The sequence below is a fragment of the Danio rerio genome, chromosome 24 (genome assembly GCF_052040795.2).
Source record: "Danio rerio strain M-AB ecotype USA chromosome 24, GRCz13ab, whole genome shotgun sequence".
Classification (NCBI taxonomy): domain Eukaryota; kingdom Metazoa; phylum Chordata; class Actinopteri; order Cypriniformes; family Danionidae; genus Danio; species Danio rerio.
In genome coordinates, this window is record NC_141044.1 from 21,775,001 (window position 1) to 21,796,658 (window position 21,658).

The 21,658-nt window shown below is 35.6% G+C and overlaps 1 protein-coding gene across 4 annotated transcripts in view; it reads right to left on the reverse strand.

Annotated features, from left to right (window-relative positions):
* Positions 1–449: 449 nt before the first annotated feature.
* Positions 450–21,658, reverse strand: part of arfgef1 (ARF guanine nucleotide exchange factor 1) — a 131,025-nt gene continuing 109,816 nt past the window's right edge. For all 4 annotated transcript variants that reach the window (XM_087309445.1, XM_087309444.1, XM_087309443.1 and 1 more), the window contains 11 exons: positions 18,866–18,996; positions 17,950–18,079; positions 17,677–17,812; positions 17,407–17,545; positions 16,130–16,199; positions 15,893–16,013; positions 14,985–15,124; positions 13,235–13,403; positions 9,455–9,593; positions 3,622–3,739; positions 450–1,724 (listed from right to left, as the gene is read on the reverse strand). In XM_087309445.1, coding sequence (XP_087165571.1) covers positions 1,560–1,724; positions 3,622–3,739; positions 9,455–9,593; positions 13,235–13,403; positions 14,985–15,124; positions 15,893–16,013; positions 16,130–16,199; positions 17,407–17,545; positions 17,677–17,812; positions 17,950–18,079; positions 18,866–18,996 — 1,458 coding nt within the window. In that variant the 3' untranslated portion in view covers positions 450–1,559. The remainder of the gene's footprint in view (positions 1,725–3,621; positions 3,740–9,454; positions 9,594–13,234; positions 13,404–14,984; positions 15,125–15,892; positions 16,014–16,129; positions 16,200–17,406; positions 17,546–17,676; positions 17,813–17,949; positions 18,080–18,865; positions 18,997–21,658) is intronic.

Sequence of the window (21,658 nt, forward strand, 5' to 3'; positions counted from 1 at the left end):
TTCATGTCGTTCCGCCTTATAATCTTAAAATTACAGCAAAATTGCCTGCTTTGTCATCACTTATTACGCTAGAGAATCGTTCAAATATAGCTCTAAAGTGATGTTGGTGAAGTAACAACGGTTTCTGCTGTTCTGATGTCAGCTGCAGATGTGAATGAATGGTGGAAGAAAGTAGTTCCTAATACAAAAGGATTTTGAGACTCTCTGTGTTTGATTTTCTTTTTTATCTACTCGATTGTTCCATCAAACTGTTGTATAAATGCAGCATCACACTCATATATACATTTTAGTTGTTTAAATGAACGTAGTGCATAAAGAAAAACCTACAAGAGCTTTCCAAGTCCTCAAAACTCAAAATGACAGAGCAGGTCAGGGCAAATGCACCAAGTCCAACCCTTTACTGACCAAACCCTGACGAAAAAGCATGTATAATGATGAGCAGTGTCATGTAGAGTTGTACAGATCATTTTATTCCATATAGAAAACTTTACAAGGCCGTACCATTACAGTTGACAACCTCACTACAGCCAGGAATGCTTCAGCTCTTCTTTCCCATCAGCAGTTTTAAAGCACAGCTACCGTTCATTTCTATACAGTACACCCTCATCCCCAAAAGCAAAGACACCGTTTTTAAATATATTAACTTTTTCTTAAAAATTTGTACACGTAGAGTGAAGCCTAACTTCAAACAGGGATACAAACCAGTGATTCAGATGCAGCTCACATTTAAAGTCGCTTTTCAAGTTCCAGTTATTTTTTTTGTCTCCTTTTAAAGGATCTCCGTTTAATTAAAAAAGTGTCAGCATATATAAAATGGAGTAAATCGAACTAATCGGTTTATATTTATATATATTTATTTATATATATATAGTATTAGAAATCTCTAACTGGACAGTTATGGAGGGAAAGATGGCATAGTTCAATAATTTATCACAAAAGTAAAAATCTCCAGTGCATTTTGATCAGGAAAACAAGTGCAGCAAATTTCCAAACGAACAAACAGAAAACAAACAAACAAACAAACAAACAAAAATCTAGTGTTGAGAGATTATATTACAAAGCTGGAATTCTGTACAACTAGTTAATCATGCTAATGTTAGCCATTAGCGGTGCAAACGCAAAAAACAAAATAACAAATCCGAATCACTTAAACATCACATCAGATTGCGTGACGAGCAACCGTTCTCTCATTCCTCCAACAGATTTGAAGATAATGCCAAGACACTGTTTTTTGAAATATTTCTGGACCTTTTGACGATCTCAAAGGGTCAAGCGTTTGTGTAGTAATAGCGATATTCAGCATCCTCATGATAATTAGATCCTATCTATACAAGACCTGGTCATGTGACACAATTCCTGATCCGGGATTGGCTGTTTATTCCAGGCGTGGGGGCGTTTTTTTTTTTTTCTTTTAGTACCATCGTATTTGACGCAATCCATCTTTTTCTTTCTGATCTTCTCCCTCCTCATTGGCTGCAGGAGATCATGTGACATCCTGTGGTGTTTTCGGACGGTGTAGGAAGAATGACTGATGCATTCTGGGACAAATATTGGTTCTCTTAGGCGTTGCTGACAGTTTGATTTGTTTCCAGGCTGTTGGTGATCTGGAAAACCAGTCCGATGCGCAGGAAAAACTTGCGCAGGACGGCCCGCAGCTCCGGGATCAGGTCGAACTGCATGATTTCACAGAGCAGAGGGTAGTAGCGGGACGCATGAGCCTTGAACTGAGGAGAAAACAGGGAGATTTCATTGGATTAGAGCTGAGCCGTTGATTAGCGCCAGGTGTTCTCTTATAATTGGTTCTATCGTTACACTGCAGAGCATTAGTGCTTTAATTAAGCAAGATTAAAAATGATGGAGTATTCATCTTTCATGTCAATGAGCTTTGGAATTTAAATCCATCTCCTGGGCTTTAAAAAGCATCACATTCAGACAGACAGACTGACAGATACAGTGGATGGATGGATGGATGGATGGATGGATGGATGGATGGATGGATGGATGGATGGATGGATGGATGGATGGATGGATGGATGGATGGATGGATGGATGGATGGATGGATAGATAGATAATCAATAAATGTGATATGCTATTTACAGCTACTGTTTTCAATTTTAATATACTTTAAAATGTAATTTAATCCAGTCAGTGATGGCACAGCACAATATTTAGCATAATTTCTCCAGTCTTCAGTGTCACAATACATTTATATCTATTTCTTAATTTAAATAACTGCAGAAACATTGCTGTTTAATTTAGTCGAAACTATAAGAGATTTATAAACTTTAAATATTTCATTTATTATATATAATACAATATTAAATATTCAAGTAAAAATAGCAGGGCAGTCATTTTGAGTTTTTAAATTCTGTAATTTAATAATTACACAAGAGTTTAATAAATAATTTAATTAAACACACAATTTTTTAAGTAATTTCATAAAACACACAAGAGATTTCTACCTTAAATTGCCAAAACATGCAATTTCAGTGTCTGCTACTTATTTAATGTCTCTGTTGCCTAGCAACTTCTTGCTAACAAAAACAACTTTCTAACACAATCTCACATCAATTCATAACTTTTTGATTTAGTGGCTTATTCATATAAATTTGTACAATCTCATTCATATAATTCAGTACACTTCGCTTATCCCCCAATGATGGCTGGGTTTAGGAGTGGGATTATGTGCATTTTTGTATTGTACATTCAAATTGTACAATTTCGAATGACTGATCTTGTACTTATTCATGAAAAATGTGAAAAATGTATGCTAAACTTTCTGATAACTGAAGCAAAACTTTCGAAAACAACATTTTAAGAGAAAGAAAACTTTGCTCTCACGCTTGCAGGACAAATTGAGGAGTGCACTCGTGGGTGTTCAAGTAATGCAACTCGTACACAATTATAGGTATTAAAAAAAAAAAAAGGTTGTATTTTTAGGGTAATGACTTCATAAAATAATTCTAAAATATCAAATATGACATCTTAAATACTGTCTTAAGTGGGCCCCACACCGGATGCAACGCTCAGCGTCACAACACGGCGTGGGCATGACAGCTGAAAGCATCGCACACCAGACACACACATTTGCATGTTACATTTTAAATGAAACTATTTAGATGGTGCTCTGTGGCGCAGCAGATATATGAAAAGTGTCCTGAGTCTTGGCTGGACGCAATGGACAGCTGCCGATGTGCGTACACTGATAGAAATTGATGTTTAGAATTGTAAAATGCATGGCACTGGGTGCGACCCCCTTCATATGCACACTCATGCCTGCTGCAATGGCTATTCTTGTAGTTATGGATTTCTGATAGTTCCAGTGTTAATTCAATGCAGAAACATCACTGCTTGCTTTTATATACATTAATATATACATTTTTAGATAAATAAATGTTTAAATGAGTAAGATTTTTTTCTACTGGCACACTACAGCAAAATAAATAACAAACTTAATTCATTTTGATGGGGAAAAGTCTAATAATGACCTAAGCATTTTTGACAGAACAGTATATAAAAATTACAATTAAAACATAAATTAATAAATGTCATGGCCTGCACTATCATCACAAACCACTGGGTGACAAATGCTGCTGTGACAATGACGGAAGGACACTCACTCTATCATCACTGATCTTCAGCACTTTGGTCAGGAAGAGCAGCAGAAGGTTTGTCCAGGCTTCGCGATGACTTTCAGACGTGAGGGTCAGAAAATAAGCCACTGCGTCACTGCAAACGCTGAAAACACACAAACACACACAATATTCAACTAAACATCTCTGACTGACAGCATTACACAACCCTCCATCTGCCCTGCAACTTCCTTCTCTCATCATCAGCTAATCTTAGCTAAATCTCCTTTAGCCTGGCTAAGCATCTCTGCTAGTCTGAAGTATATCTGCACAGTTAGTGGTGTAGATCAAGGCTACTTTTACATGAGTGTGTTTTTATTTTTACTTTTTTTTTACAGTTGAAAACGCTCTTCATCTGAGCTGGTTTTTAGTCTGTTTTGGAAACAGTTTTTTTTTTTGGATCGATTGTACTGGGCTTTAAAACGTATGCCAGAAGATATCTATTATTAGCGGTTAAAAATTAGATATTTGTAGGCTGTAGGTCATTTTAAATAACATTAATACAAATGGAATAGGTTATAATGATAATAGTTTTAAACTACATTGGGCTAGAGAGTAAAAAAAGTCACATTTAGGTTACCAAAAGATATCTGTATGCAGAAAATAAAGGAATAAATGTATGTGGGCTTCACGGTGGCACAGTGGGTAGCACATTCGCCTCACAGCAAGAAGGTCACTGGTTCGAGCTTCAGCTGGGTCAGTTGGCATTTCTGTGTGGAGTTTGCATGTTGTCCCTGTGTGGGCGTGGGTTTCATCTGGGTGCTCCAGTTTCCCCCACAAGTCCAATAAACAAAAAAAAACACATGCGGTACAGGTGAATTGAATAAGCTAAATTGTCCTTAGTGTGTGAGAATGAGTGTGTATGGATGTTTCCCAGTTATGGGTTGCAGCTGGAAGGGCGTCCGTTGCTTAAAACATATGCAGAATAAATTGCAGTTCATTACGCTGTGGTGACCCCAAATTATTAATGGGACTAAGCCGAACAGAAAATGAATAAATGTATGTATGCATGTATGAAGTCTCTTCTGCTTTTGAATTTGAAGCCTGAATTTATTTGATCCAAATTACAGATGTCTTTAATTTTGAAACGGCAACCCAGTGGCGCAGTAGGTAGTGCTGTCGCCTCAAAGCAAGAAGGTCGCTGGGTCGCAGGTTTGAGCCTCGGCTGGGTCAGTTGGCTTTTCTGTGTGGAGTTTGCATGTTCTCCCTGCGTTCGCATGGGTTTCTTCCGGGTGCTTCGGTTTCCCCCACAGTCCAAATACATGCGGTACAGGTAAATTGGGTAGGCTAAATTGTCCGTAGTATGTGTGTGTGTGTGAATGTTTCTCAGAGATGGGTTGCGGCTGGAAGGGCATCTGCTGCGTAAAAATGTGCTGGATAAGTTGGCGGTTCATTCCGCTGTGGCGACCCTGGATTGATAAAGGGACTAAGCCGACAAGAAAATGAATGAATCGTTTTGAAACGGTTTCTGAAAATGACGTATTTCTGTGATTTCAAAGCAGATATTTTTTTGCAAAAACAAATAAACAGCATTTCAGCAAATACATTTCTTTCCTTGTGTTTATGCTTATTTGCATGCTAGTGATGGGGAAAGTCCTGAGATAAATGTTATATAACGTGTAAAATAATAATGGTGAATAGAGAAGTGCTGCACTTCCCTCTTCCTTTATTGACTTCGAGGACTTTAGATGACAAGTCTGCATCTAATGCATCCTCGATAACAAGAACACATCCATTTTTCTCCATGCGTTCTTTGTACTTGCGTTTTCGAGTACTGGAATTGAACCTTTGGTGGTAATTTATGATATAGCATGAGAACACAAGGACACAAGATCGCATACTGCTTTTAACACAGGGGTGTGAAGGTACATACAAAAAGAATACAACCGGCCTCCTAGCGAGCTGAGAGAGGGTCACGTGAGCTCTACTGGTGTTCTTATTGGCTGTCGCTCAAGAAAGTGGCTCTTCATTTGCATGAAATTTAATGATTCTCAATTTTGTCGCATCGCTTGACTTCACCTAGTCACCAACGGTCGCAGTCGCTCGTGTAGAAGCAGGTTCCTGGAAATTGCTCACTTGCTGTTGTAATGAACGGTCGCTTGTCGCTGCGAGTCGCTTGTAGTGTGAATGAGGCTTAAGCTGGTTGCTCGATGATGAGATTGGCATTCGTGTTAATGTGTCTGGATCTGCTGAAGTTACAGTAAACATGGTGGTGCTCAAGCACAAAAAAAGGCTAGATTAGTACACATTCCTAATGACAAAGAAGATGCCCTGAGGCAAGATTTCTAAACACATAGAGCGCAACAGCGACTACAAAATGTTGAGCAGCCAGTAGTGTTGTCAAAATTATCAAGTTCGATACTAATCAGAACTGAAATTTTAAGTGCCCATATTCCACAAACATTTGAGTTTGTAGAGTGGTGAAGAGGGGTGAATTGATGACCTTCACAGCCAGTCACAGTCATTTCTGCTGAACATGTAAACACATTGGAGAATCAGCAGTGTTTAGGAACTCCCTCAACAGCGCTCAGATGTTTACAGGAAATAGAATACTTTTAAAATTTTAGTACCGATTGGTCCTAAACTCAATACTTTTGACAACACTACAAGCGGGAATGGTTAAAGAGAAGAATTGCTAATCAAATAGGATTCAACAGTGAGTTTAATTTCACGTAATTGTCTTTTTTGGCTTGTAAGTTCATTAAGTGCCATCTAGTGTCAGTGTCACCTCATCGCCAGAGCAAACCGTTTGCAGAAATACATCTCAAAAACACTGATTATAAGTGTGAGCAAAAATCCTCCCCATGTGCACGAGACTTTCAACTAACAATGTGCGCTAGCAAATTAAACACTGTAAATTTAGATTTTGTATTTTTGACATTCAGGTTGCAGTGAACATAAATTGGTCAAGCACAAAACAGTCTAGACGAGCACATTCCTAATGACAAAGAAGATGCCCTGAGACAAGATGTTTCAATGGTGTCGCAACAACGACTACAAAAATGTCAATAAGAGGGAATGGTTAAGGAGAGGAATTGCTCATCAAACAGGATTCGATAGTAATTTTCATTTCACTTAATTTCCTTTCTTGAATTGTAAATTCCTATAATCTAGTGTCAGGGAGTGACTTTGCACATTGACTCTGCTCATCGCCAGTGCAAATTGCTTGGTTATGAATGCTGATAAACATCTCAAAAAATGCTGACTATGAGTATAAGCATAAATAATCCGGTGCGCACAAGACTTTAAACTAACAATGTGCACTGGCAAATTAAACATTGTTCATTTTGATTTCATGCGGAATAATCTCCCAGAGTAGTTTGGATGTCTGGTGTATCTGGAGCAAAAATAAAAACACACTGGTTTAAATGCAGCCTGAGAGTCAAAGACAGGTTTGAGACTCAGGGATTGAAACTAGCACTGTGTACTGGGCTTCCTGTTTTAAAGCTTAATTTGCTACCACTATTGCCTGTTTCTCAACTAATTTAGTAAATGATGCCCTAATGGAGCATGAAACAGTGTTTCTCTGCTGGATTCACTCCAGAGCACCAATACTAATTCAATAAAGCAAAAGCCACACTCTCACTTCAGGACGTATGAGGCAGAATGACCTTCGTCCATCGTAAAAATGATCATAAACTGGAATGAGGATCTAGAGAGGCTTTTAATTCACTGCCCTTGTGAGGTCCAAGTGTATGTATATTCTAAAGATCTGAGGACATTGGAGTTTTAGAGGACTCCAATTGCATGATAGGACAATTTCTGGATCATCTCAAAACAATGATCAATAGGGATTGTAGTTCATCTAGCATTCGGTTGTCTAACCTTTTTCCTATGAAGGGCCAAAGACTAAACCTGATTGAGGGCTCTGGGTCGAAGTTAAATAAAAGAAATTGTATTACATTAAAGTTGGCATGGGTAATTTACTTATTTAATAACATTTAAAAATAAATAGAAAACATTAATCATATTAACTAATGCATTTTTAAACATTTTATAATGAATATATTAGAATTAAAACAAACGATTCCATTTAGAGCACAATGGAGTTCGATGCTAAACACACTAGTCAAGCTGCACTTTCTTTTGCATTGATTTGCTAAGCAATATGTTGCGCATTTATTCATTGAGTGACAGTATCTACATTTGACAAAATCTGACACATTTAATTTAAGTTACAGTAGCTTTTTTATAGCTCAATAATAACACAAACAAACAAAAGGATACAAAAAAAATGGCAATTAGATATTTTCCCCAAACCTTAAATGTTTCTTTGAATCACTAGCTAAAGTGATTTGTTCGAAAACAGGTTTATTCAGGAACAAAAACAGGTTTATGATGCACACATGCCCTGCTTAAGCTTTGTTTTGAACTATTTTTGTTGGTGAAACAGAAAAAACAGACAATAATGTGTCTGAAACATAACTCAACAATAACTTATTCTTTGCTCAACTGTTGTTTTAAGTTAATAATAAATTTGCCTTTCCCAGAGATGGGTTGCACCTGGAACGGCATTCGCTGAGTAAAAATGTGTTGGATAAGTTGGCGGTTCATTCTGCTGTGGCGACCCTGGGATTAATACAGGAACTAAGCTGACAAGAAAATGAATGAATGAATGAATGAATAAATTTGCCCCAGCACTTATATTCAGTGTGCTTCACATAACAGTACTTCATTTTTATAAAAATAAAAACACACAAGGATATTTCTTTCATAATTACAGACTCATTTTAACTACATTCAAAAAGCCTTCATTATGCAATCAATGCTTCTGGATGTGTTATAGTGTTATAGTCAGCTTGCAACTCTATAATGTAAATAATAGATTATGTTGAATTTTTGTTATTTCTGCAATGTAATTTAACCTTGTGTGATGTTTGAAATGTTTTCAAACACTCTTGAGGTGATTTTGAGTCTCAATTTGGCCACACTTTCACTGTGTTTCAGCAAATGGAAGGATTTTTGGTGACAAATCCTATTTTGACGCACATCTTGAGAAAATGCTTTGAGAATTTTCAAGACCTCAACAACACACTCTGGGCAAAGTTACTACTATTTTGGTATGTTAGTGGCTGTTTTTGCCCCATTGACTTTCACTATAATGACATTCTTTGATTTATATGCCATCATATAAACATGCATTCATGATGGTTGCTTGTTTTTCCTGTTGAGAAGAGGTCAAATGTTGATTGTTTTTCCTTTTGGTAAGATGTAAAATTCGTTATTTTTGCTGTTTATCATCAGTTGCAGTGCAAAAAAAGCTTAGTTTCCAGCTTTTATATGGAGTTATATGGAGTATTGTGTGAATGTGTAAGAGAGACCTTTGTGCACTTACCTTGATATGTCTGAGAAAATCTAAATAAGCAGCTCAGCTCTCAGAACATAGTAAACAGTAAGTGTATCTATGCACACACACTATAATTTGTTATTTTACTCCAAAGAACTCCATATAAAAGCCAGAAACTTCTTTGCATAGGCTAAAGAGTTAATAGTGACAATTGGTGATTAACAGTAAAAATGTCAAATATTTCATCTCCCCAAAAGGGAAAACCACCAACAATCAAGAATGCATATGGTATATGGTTGTCAAGGTTTTGCAATCAAAGAATGCTGTTATAATGAATGTCAATGGGGCAAAAACAGCTACCAACATAACTAAAGGGCAGTCAATTTGAACAATAAAACTGATTAAAACCATCAATTCCTATCCCTAGCTAAAACAGGGAGCAGGAAAGATGTAAAGTGCACAGATGTAAACCACAGACAGCAGAAACGATATCTTTGTGTAATCAGTGGACTTAGGTTTGCAGGGTTGTCTTACTTGAGCAGTCTCCTCTGCACCTCCTCCCAGGCATCCCGTCGGCTTGGATCTGTGTACATGCGGAAGAGGATGCGCAGACCACACGCCAGGCTGCTCGTCTCCTGTTTCAGCAGATTGGGCTTCGACTTCCCTTTGAAACCTGATCACACACACACACAAAATGAGAAGAAATTCAGCCAGACGTGACAAACACTTTCCATCAGGCCACACAGGAGGCTCCATCTGATAACAGACGACTTGATATCACTGTAAACTATGCGGTGGCTTTTGAAGATGTGAAGAAATAAAGTCATATAAGTGAATTAGGCATAAGGTAATGGGATACATTTTCTTGTTGTGATAATTGCTGATGCTTTCATTATGATATATTAGGGATTAAGTATATTTATAAAGTATTTACTCTGCGAAAACAACCATGCTGGATGTACTTTATTCTGCTTATTACAAGGCTACTTGCCACAAAACTTTGTTCTGAGCTGTAATAGTTTATTAATTCTTTAATTAAATGCAAAGCAGACAGAAAACAAAATAGGCTGAATGGAGCTGAAGCAGCATACAATAACCTGCACATTATTTAGCCAACAGACGGCACCACTGTTCACACTTAGATTACGCTCGACTATAATAGGTTTGGCATTCTGTCACTGGCAAGAACCCTGAGCTCGGAGATAGATGAGCCCAAGATTACCGCCTGGTCAATGAGCATTAGGAGGGATACGAGTTCAGATATTCCACTGCTTGGGAGCCCCCAGTTTGTTTTTTTACCTATACTTTGGTTAATAAGGTGGTTCTTAAAAAATCGATTCAGTATGTATGCTTAAGTGCTTGTGATCGTTATTACATTCGCTTATGTCACATGTTTTTAGACTGTGGGAAGAAACCGGAGTACACGGGGAAAACCCACGTGAACACGGGGAGAACAAGCAAACTCCAAGCAGAGAGTGCCGACTGGCTCAATTAGAACTTGAACCATTGGCCCTCCTGATGCGAGGCAGAGGCGCAAGCCACCGAACAACCGTGTCACCTGATCCTCGAATTGAAGAGGGAGAAGGGAAGGATATTTATAGTAATTTTGGAATGATCCGAGATAGGCTAGCCAATGATTAGTGATAAGGAGCAGCTGTAGTTGATCATATCACGTGGTCCTCTCGAAATTAGTTAAAAAAAACTAACTAATATGCTAACCAATATATTATTCATTCGCAAGACGGCACCAAACTGTCAAAAACAGCGGTATGACAAACAAGCTGATGCATATGAATTGTGATGCAATTCACTGATGGTCAAGATAATTCAAAGTTTGCAGATGAGCCTGTGTTATTCAGTGGTTGTTATCTAGGAATGACATACCTTGGAATGAAGTAACTGACCAGTCGAAATCAAGTATTCCAGTAAACCGTATAAAAGGGGATAAAGTTCATCCAGGCAGTTGTAATAAATCAACCACATGGATGTACATTATCCAGCTGATTACGCGGCTACTTGCTCCAAAACATAAAAATTATACACAAAACATCTGAGCTGTAATTAATTTTTTAATAAAATGCAAAGCTGACAGAAATTAAAACAGCTGAATGGAGCATACACTAACCTATGTATAATTTAGTCATAAGATAATGCCAACGGTCAATATGGATCCATAAATACAGCATACAGTGCATCCAGAAAGTATTCATAGCGCTTCACTTTTTCCACATTTTTTATGCTACAGCCTTATTACAAAATGGATTAAATTTATTTATTTCCTCAAAATTCTACACACAATACTCCATAAAAGTGAAAAAAGTGAAAAAAGATTTTTTGAAATTGTTGCAAATTTATTAAAAATAAAAAACCTGAAAAATCACATGTACATAGAGTAGGTATTCACAGTCTTTGCTCAATAGTTTGTTGATTCACCATTGGCAGCAATTACAGCCTTAAGTCTTTTTGAATATGATGCCACAAGCTTGGCACACTTGTCTTTGGGGATTTTTGCCCATTCCTCTTTGCAGTACCCCTTTAGTTCTATCAGGTTGGAAGGGAAGCAGCAGTGTACAGCCATTTTCAGATCTCTCGATAGATGTTCAATAGGATTTAAGTCTGGGCTCTGGCTGGGCCACTCAAGGACATTCACAGAGTTGTTGTGAAGCCAATCCATTGATATTTTGGCAGTGTGATTTGGGTCATTGTCCTGCTGAAAAACGAACCGTCACCCCAGTCTGAGGTCAAGAGCACTCTGAAACAGGTTTTCATTTATGTCTCTGCACATTTCTGCATTCATCTTTCCCTCTACCCTGACTAGTCTTCCAGTTTCTGCTGCTGAAAACATCCCCACAGCCTTCTCCCCCGATCACTCAGCTTGGATGGCCGGCCAGCTCCAGGAAGGGTCCTGGTGGTTCCAAACATCTTCCATTTACAGATGATGGAGGCCATTGTGCTAATTGGAACCTTCAGAGCAGCAGACATTTTCTGTAGACAGCAGACACAATCCCGTCTTGGAGGTCTGCAGAAAATTCCTTTGTCTTCATGCTTGGTTTGTGCTTTGACATGCACTGTCAACCCTGGGCCCTTATATAGACAGGTGTACTGTATGCCATTTCAAATCATGTCCAATGAACTGAATTTACCTTCTTCTATCTTCTGAATTTATGTGAAGGCCTCAAATACTTATTATCATCAAATACTTCTGTACATGTGATTTTTCATTTTTTTTTTTATTTGTAATAAATTTACAAAAATTAAAAAAAAAAATTTTTTTTCAGATTGTCATTATGGTGAATTGTGTGTAGAATTTTGAGGAATGAATGAATTTGATCCATTTTGGAATAAGGCTGTAACATAAAAAATGTGGAAAAAGTGAAGCTTTATAAATACTTTCTGGATGCACTGTATATACGGATAAGACTATTGACTCACGGTCAAGATGATTTGAAGTACCCATTGCACAAGCAGCAATCAAGTTGTAAAAGATGGTTTAAAGCGAGTGTACAAGCGTAAATGATATTGAGAATCATATCAAAATTGTGAGTTGATGAGTTTTTATTTGCCCTATATTAATATTGTCAGTCTTGGTAAATATGAAGAAAAAAAAATTGTAATCATTCCTAAAAATGTTCATTTGCTCAAAATATTTATAAATTTACAGTTGTTTATTCTCATTGAAAGCATTTATATAAGCATCTGGTTCATATTTTAAGCATTTAAATCATTTAAATATTTGATGTACAGAAGATATTTTAATGTTTATCAATAAAATACTTTAAGTTATAAGTAACTTTTTTTTTTAAGTCTATAAGTTACTAACTCACTCCATTTTAAAAGATTTAAATGAATTATAAAAAAGCAAGAAATGAATATCACCTAAGATTAATATCTGTACAAGAAGCTTTTATAGTCAGCTTAGTTTATTGAACCTGTTATAGGGCACTCAACAAAATACTTATTAAAAATCCTAGAGTTTTATTGGGAGGTATTATAAGACTTGTATGACTTTGACAGTTTTTATGACAACTTTGATCAATATCGTTGTGCATTCCATAAGCCAGATTAACATGTTACAAATTTATGTACAAAATAAATAACCTATTAAGTCTTCAAGTGTTTTGTGCAGTATTGACCAACACTGTGAATACAACAACCTGAATAATCTTAAAAGGCACTTAAAATGCAATAAACAGTTATTCAGTGTATTTTGAAAAATATTCATTACTCAGATACACTGTATTATTGAATATTAGCACAGGTCTACAATGCGTTTATTCACTGCATATGAAGCAGCGTTTACTGAGCATTACTGACCGGCTTTCCACAGAGCAGTTCTTTGCTCATTATTGGAGTTGAAGGCCTTTGCGAATCGATGAGACTCCAGCAGACAGTCGAGCAGTTTGAAGAGCTGTTCTGAGGTCAGATAGCGATACATTCCCTGGTCCTGTGTGTCCACATGTATATCAGCATCTAAAGCATCTCTCTGCAGGGAAAAACACTTCTGTTATATTCTATAAATGAGCTTGAAGACAGATTATTAGCCTTGCTGTAAAATGTATTTTTTTAATTTCCTTAAGTGCTGTTTAATGGAGAGAATTGTTTCAACATTATTTAAACATAATAATTTTAATATGTAATTTTCACAAGATTTCTGTAGGTTTCAGAAAGTCAAATTTAAGACTTTTTAAGAAAATGCAATTTCAGGCTTATACAGGACTTAATGCTTAATTAAATTATTTATTTATTATATTCATACATTTTTATTTTTAATTAAAAAAAATATTTTTATTTTTATTAAGTTTTATTATAAACAATGTGCCAAAATTTTAAACATTGCACATTTTTTGTATTTATTTATTTTGAAAAGCTTTACTATAAACTAGTGCTTGGCAACGATTTATTGCATCCAAAATAAAGTTTGTTTTGGCATAACGTGTGTGTAATATATATATATATAAATAAAATTTAATATGAATATGTGATAGACACATACATAGAAACAAAAATACACAAAACTATTTTGTTACATAGATATTTAAATGTATATATAATTTGTATCATATACGCATATATTTATATCTGAATATAAAAAAAACAATTTTCTCAAGTATATGCATGCCTGTGCGCATGTATATATACAAAAAGATACACACAGTACACACGCATCAATTATGTCAAAACAAACATTTATTTTGGATGCGAGTAATCACAATTAATTTTTGCACAGCCCTACTATAAACCATAATAAACTAAATGTATGCACAAGAGTCTGTCCAGGTCAGTGTCCTCACCATAAATGATCTATGTTCCATATATGGAGAAATTTTAAACAGGAGGATAATTAAACCATATTGGTAAATAGAGTTATACAGTACATAGATTTTTGTTCATATGAATTTTTCAGTTCATAGAGTTTTATTGAGATTGTTGGAAAAGTGTAGGACTGACTTTACATTGACAAAGAAAAATTAAGACCTTTTTAAAATATTTTAAAACCTACAAGACTATACAATTACTATACAACTACAATTAGAACCACAATTACTCTAATAATAACTTTATTAATATTATCATTATACCATAATAATATTTAGTTTTTGAAATTTAAGACATTTTAAGACTTTTTAAGACCCTTTTGATACCCTGTTTTAATAACTAATTTATTTTGTCTTTGCCATGATGACAGTACAATTTACTAGTTATTTTGAAAAATACTAGTATTCAGCTTAAAGTGCAATTTAAAGGCTTAGTTGGGTTAATTAGGTAAACTAGGCAAGCTAGAGTAATTAGCAAGTCATTGTAAAACAGTGGTTTGTTATGTAGAAAATTGAAAAAATATGATATTCAACTTAGCTGTAAAAAAACAAATAATAATAATAAAAATATAAATATTTCAATTCCAGACAAATTAAAACAAATATGACTTTCCAGAAAAGTAATAGATTGAAAATGTTCCTTGGTCATCACTTGTGAAATATTTGTCTTCAACTGTATGTTCTGATCGCGTTCTAATTTAACTTTTTTAATGCGTATTTTGAAACATAGTAAAAATAAAATCTGGTACCTGTGCAGCCGCAAAGTTTTCCGCATCTTCTTTCTTACTGGTAGCAGGAAAGAAGACGATGTTGTCAATGGTCTGAATGAGCTCCAGCTGAACCACACACTTAATGAGTAGCGCAGCAAACAGCCTCTGTTCCTGAGCTTCTGCACAATGCACACACACAACATAATATCAAATTAAGCTGAAGAAAATACGGTTAAGGCAAGTGAATAAGTTAAAACATTAACTGACAGTTATCACCACACCTCCTAGTTGATTGCAAACCTTTTTAAAAACTTGCAAAAAATTATTAAATGTAAACGATAACATTGTTTCCTCATTTGCATACATTTCTAGCTCAGTCTGGATGAAGTCGGTTTCAAAGTTCAAAGTTTCAAAAATCATTCTTTTAATCGTCATGATACAGTCAAGTGTTTTTACACACTGGATTTTGGGCAATTTATACTGTATATATATATAATACAGAAAACACTGTGAAGAGTCATAAAAAGTTACTTTTTCAGAATGTTTTGTAAACTAAGGTGCATTTAATGTAAACATAATCAGGCAAAGTATATATGAACAAAACCATTTGGCAACAACCCTTTGAACAAAACTGTAAAGTTTGAAGATATATGACCTTTAAATATATGAATTGTTTTGACTCCTACAAATGCACATTAATAAAATAAAATAAGAGACACAGTAAAAATGCATTCTGGATGCTATCTTTACATTAAAATGAAAAATAAAACACTATTATAAGTCAAAAAGAAGAAAATCTCAAAAATGACTCAAACAATTTGTGTTTTTGCTAACAATCTTTAATGATTACTTCATAGTTATACTGTATTCTACCCGGTCACATATGGAATTCTGCTAAACATGAGTTAAAACCTTTCTATGTCATGAGTAACATTACTGAAACGTACCTGAAGCCACACTGAACTGACTGTATCTGCGGTTGTCAGCCAAAGCCTTCTCCATACTGTTAATAGACTGCTGGTCATCTGAGCGGGTCTGAATATCCACTGACTTCTGGGAAATGGAGTCCTGTCAGCCGCCAATGAGAACGTGTTAATATCAGAACTCTCACAACATTCAATGCACGAAGAGATAAAAAAAAAATCCACATTTAGCTGTAGTTTGAGGAATTGATCTTTTCATACCAGCTGTTTATCAGACTCCAGCTGAGTCATGTGATCTCCTTCAGCACCAGCCGGTCTCCAAGTAAGCAGCCTGAAAATGAATAGTAAACATTTTAGAAAAATTAAACATCCCAAATTAAAACAACATGTTTTAAAAATGCTGTTATAAAATGGATAGTCGTGGTGTTTGAATCTGATTCTGGCTGAGCAGCTCTTAAAGCTGTCGTAAAACACTTTACAACCAAACATCTGTTAGTGTTGTTGGCAATCATTCCGCAATAAGTACTGCTAAAGATTCTATTTAATGGTCTTTGTTTTGTACTTTTACAAAAAGCAATAATCCTGTCGTTTAAAGCTATTTTATAACACCTTTACATTTTAATGCATTAAATAAAAAAATTTAATTTTAAATTGCACCATGCCTTCCCATGACAAATGAAAATATTTTAGCTTATGCTTTTAGAAATGAAGTAACAGAGTAGAAATGTTCACAATTTGTTTTACTGAGAGTTTTACTGTAAATGTATATGCAACATGTTAATTAAAAAGAGAAATTAATGCAAAAATTTCTGTAAATGTCAAGTGTTCGTAACAGGGTTGACAGGTTTAGATAATTTAACGTGAAAATGTTTTTTAGAAAAACAATAAGGCAGATATATTTATACATACAACAGAGTGTTTATTGATTGCTTCCTGTACAAAAGCCCAAATACGGCTAATTTAGAAACTTATTTAACGGTCAATTAACAACAAATACATCTACAAATATTATGTTTATAATAATCATTTAATTACTATGCAATACAAAATTAAAAATGCAAAACCAGTAACAGGTAACAGCGCCGACATCTTTAAAATGTAATTTAGCCACAGTATGTTTTTTTTGAAAGATAATTTTATGAAGATATTGCTGTAAATATGGACATTCTGTGCTTAATATGAGTACAAAATCATAGTATTAGGGTTGACATTCTTCAAATACAATTCTTAAAAAAAAGTATTATTATTGTTTCTATTATTTTTATTTATTTATGGAATGGAATAGACTTTAAAAAATTGTATGACGGTAACAGGACTAATGGGTATTGAGAGAATAAAGATTTAATTCATATACACACACACACACACACACACACACACACACACACACTCGCACACGCACACTCACATAAAAATGATATAAAATATATTATTAAATGCTACATCTTGTTTTCTTCAGAAAGAACATTAACATGAAACATATATCTTAATGTATAACTTTGAACTTTAATTTAAAATAAGAAAAGCTAAAAACTCACATGTGTGGGATGGTGGTTTTGAAGATGTCCAGCATGCAGTTGCATGTCTTGTCCCAAGTCTCAGGATTGAACTTCTCACCATTAAGGATGACCACGTTTTCAAGGCAGTTAGTGCCTGATCTAGCTAATTGCTCATTATCTGTCAACACACATTCATAAAATCACAGAACAACCTTCAGTATTTTTCTTAAAGCTTATCTTTTTCCTCAACAGTCTCATTGTAAACATACTGCAACTCCATGTTGTCTGTTTCTAATACAACACACTCACCTTGCTGGACACACCAGTAGAGCTGAGATAAGATATCATCTAAAAGAACATCACTGAGAGACTCAAAGTACTGTGTAAAAACGTCACAGATGGCATAAAGTGCATGATTGCAGGTGGTGGTCATCCACTCCGCTTTCTGTGGAAAGAGACACAACACAACATAGGCTTCAGTCTTTCGGTCTGGTATGAAGACACAGAGTGGTGGTAGAGGCTTTTGGGAAATGTCTGTGCCGGTGATTTGCTGAAATGGTCTTTTCAGATTTGTTGACTTGCCTCGGTCTGTTGCTCAGGAAGCTTCATGTTGTCGAAGATCCTGAAGACGATGCGGAACAGATCCTGCCACCAGTGTTTCTCATAGGTATGACCGTACGTCTTCATCACCTCAAACATCACTGTCAGACCCCTGATGAAAACAAGCAAGAATTTAAAGTCAAAATGGGGCAACAGGAAAAATATTTCAATACTTCACTCAATGGGTGGCAGATCATTTAGTGTTATTGCACCCAAACTCTGGAACTCTCAACCACACTTACTCCCTTCAGCTAATAATATCTCTGAATTTAAATCCTTACTTAAAACTCACTTATTTTCTGAATGCTTCACATCTGCATCTGTATTCTGCATCCTCAATCCTGCCCAAAACCCAAACCCAACTTCAACCTTACTAACTTTTAATAAAATAAGTAGTTTATTAAGCTAGTAGTGTTAGTTAATGGTTTGTAAATACAATGAATTGTGACCTACACTAAAGTGATGCCAATTTTTCAATTGGCACAGAGCAAAGCATTGTTGTTCAGTGATCTGTGTAATTAATCAAACTTCCCTAATCAACCTAGTTAAGCCTTAACATTACAATTATCTGGCAAAAGAACTAGTCAAATATTGTGCACCGTCATCATGGTAAAGAAAAACGTGGTATTAATAATGTTAGAGATTAGTTATTAAAAACTACCAGGCATATACATCCCCCGCACTTTTAGAGACAGACCATGTAGAAACAGGTGATTCATAATTATATGAATGTAAACATTTGGATTTCACACAGCTGTCCCCCCACTTTTAAAATGTCCACTACGCCCCTGCACACACACATTTTTGTGGTTGTTCTTACATACTTTTGACATAATTTTACATGCTTTATAGAGTTTTTAGCGTCAAGTTTTCTCAGTACTATAGGTCTGATTCTGACCTGGTCCGGACGTCCAGTTTGCATCTGTTGATGATGCATGACAGCTCAAAAAGGATGGGGAACCAGCCTCTGACCCAAACACGGTCCTCCGGGGCAACATTCATATCATCACTGGTATAGTCTTTAAACGCCTGCCAGCACAAAACACACACACACATGTTAGCAAATCTTAAAAACATTAGAGGTGAACAATCATGCATGTTTACAACAAAATGGTCAATAGTACAGATCTTACAGCTCGGTATGCACAAGAACTAAACAAATACAGATTTGTTAGAAGGACAGAAGCATCCTACACTCATCCAAACCTGTTTTTTGGGACACAAAATAAGATATTTTGAAGTATTTTGGAACCTGGCAATATTTTATTTACCTACTATGGAAATGAATGACAACAAGTTTGCAAGATTCTTCGAAATATCTTCTTTTGTATTCAACTGAAAAAAAGAAGGTTGCTGGTTTGAGCCTCGGCTGGGTCAGATGGCATTTCTGTGTGGAGTTTTCATGTTCTCCCTGTGTTCGTGTGGGTTTCCTTTGTGCTCCGGTTCCCTCAGAGTCCAAAGACGTGGTAAAGGTGAATTGGGTAAGCTAAAATTTACCATAGTGTATGTGTGTGAATGAGTGTGTATGGATGTTTCCTAGTGATGGGTTGCAGCTGGAAGGGCATCCGCTGCGTAAAACGTGCTAGATAAGTTGGTGGTTCATTCCACTGTGGCGACCCCAGATTAATAAAGGGACTAAGCCGAAAAGAAAATGAATAAACAAATGAAAAAAAGAAGATATTTTGACATCCAGACCAGATTCCAGTTTGGCAAAGGAGTTGTTTATCATCTTTTGCATTCGCTGATCTTCTTCAGTAAGAATGCTGGCGATGTGTTTTGAGCAAAGTCCCATGTGAGGAGTCAGTTTGCGAACTTTCATAGCTAACTGCAAGATCACTGCTAACGTTAGCCTTGCTGGAGTCAGTACAGTCTTCCGTGATTACTCGAGAATGGTCTGGCTTGTTATGTTTTGACAGCTTGGGCATGGTCAAAAAGCAGTTAAACAACAAATTATCGATAAAGTAAAAGATTGGTGTATGTAGATGATAAGTAACAGTAGAGTGAACTGGGAGAGGTATCAGAATGCAACTGCTCACTCCGCCACCATATTCTTTTCTTACAAGATTAACTTCTAGTCATTTTTGGTTTTCCTACAATAGGTGTTAATGAATATCAGTTTGAAATATTTTTCAAAACATCATCTTTACATTTACATTTAGTCATTTAGCAGACGCTTTTATCCAAAGCGACTTACAAATGAGGACAAGGAAGCAATTTACACAACTAAGAGCAACAATGAATAAGTGCATCTTAGTAAGTCATCTTTATATATATATATATATATATATATATATATATATATATATATATATATATATATATATATATATATATATTAGGGGTGTAACGATACACCAAAGGCACGGTTCGGTTCGGTTCAGGGTTTTGGAGCCACGGTTCGGTTCGGTACGGTTCGGTTTCTGTTTGCTGTGGGGTTAGGATTGATTTCATGTTAACAGCAATGCTAAGAGACAATTCACTTAATAAAAAGAACATCTTAACTTTTTCTTTATTAACTTTGTCATCGCATTTTTAGTACAGTCAGGATACCTGAGTAAACAACTAAAATTAAATAAATACCTCTAATATAGACTAGTCAGAAAAAAAACTCTTTAGTGCAGCCATCTTAACGAAGTAAACTAAAATTAAATAAATAACTGCAGTGTAGACTAGTGAAAGATCTTCTTCAAAAACACCATAATATCCACATTCTCCGATGAGAGACTTGATCGCTGTGCAGACAAAGACGCTCATTTTTGATTATATGGTTTCATTTAGATTGATAGGTTTCCGTTTAAATTAATGAAAAATATACATATAATGTGTTTGTAAAGTGTTTTTACATGACATATTCACCAGTAAAATACATTTCAGTTGTGTCTGAAACTAATGTTAGGGTTGTAGCCGGCTGTATGTTTGTCTTCCGATCTCTCTCTCTGTCTCCCGCTAACTCTATGCCGGTCATTTATGTAGGTCCGCCTTCACGACAGCTGATGCCTGTCATTTCTGTAGGTCTGCCTTCATGACAGCTGATTGGTCAGGACACCGATCTATCATCATTTGGCGACGCAGCGCAGGAATGTGAAAAGCATGTCAGGAAGAGCGGGAGAGAGAGCGCTTTTTCCTTTGATCTCGTTTTTCGTGTATTTTTCTGACATGATTATGATTTTCGTTGTTTTTGCTTAACTTTCGTTTGGGCAAAATTATTTTGCATTACTTTTGCCCACTTTAAGTAATTTTGTAAGGTTTGTACATTTTTATTTCAATTGATTTGTATATTATTTTTTGGCTCCGCTCCTTCCCGACAATATAGCTGTATCTCCGCAAGTTCAGTCTTAGTGTAAGGTGGATAGGGAAAATGTCATACGATTTCCATCTTGCAAACACGTAGAAAATGTATTGTGTTAAAGACGTCAGGTAAGAGGTGAAGGTCATCTTTGTTTATTTTATTCAGTATAGGGAAGACTGCGGCGCACGGCGCTGAAGACCTTTTTATTCTTTTCATCAGTTTTAGCGAGGTAAGAGGGGTTATTCATCAGTTAGAATTGTTTTATTATATTTATTTCTTTTGTTTGTCTTCACTATCACCCCCTTGCTCGAGTTTAACTAATTTTTGTTTGATACTTTTGTTTGAATTTGATACTTTATTATATTATTTTTATTAGTGTAAATATTTCTCTTTTTTTGTATA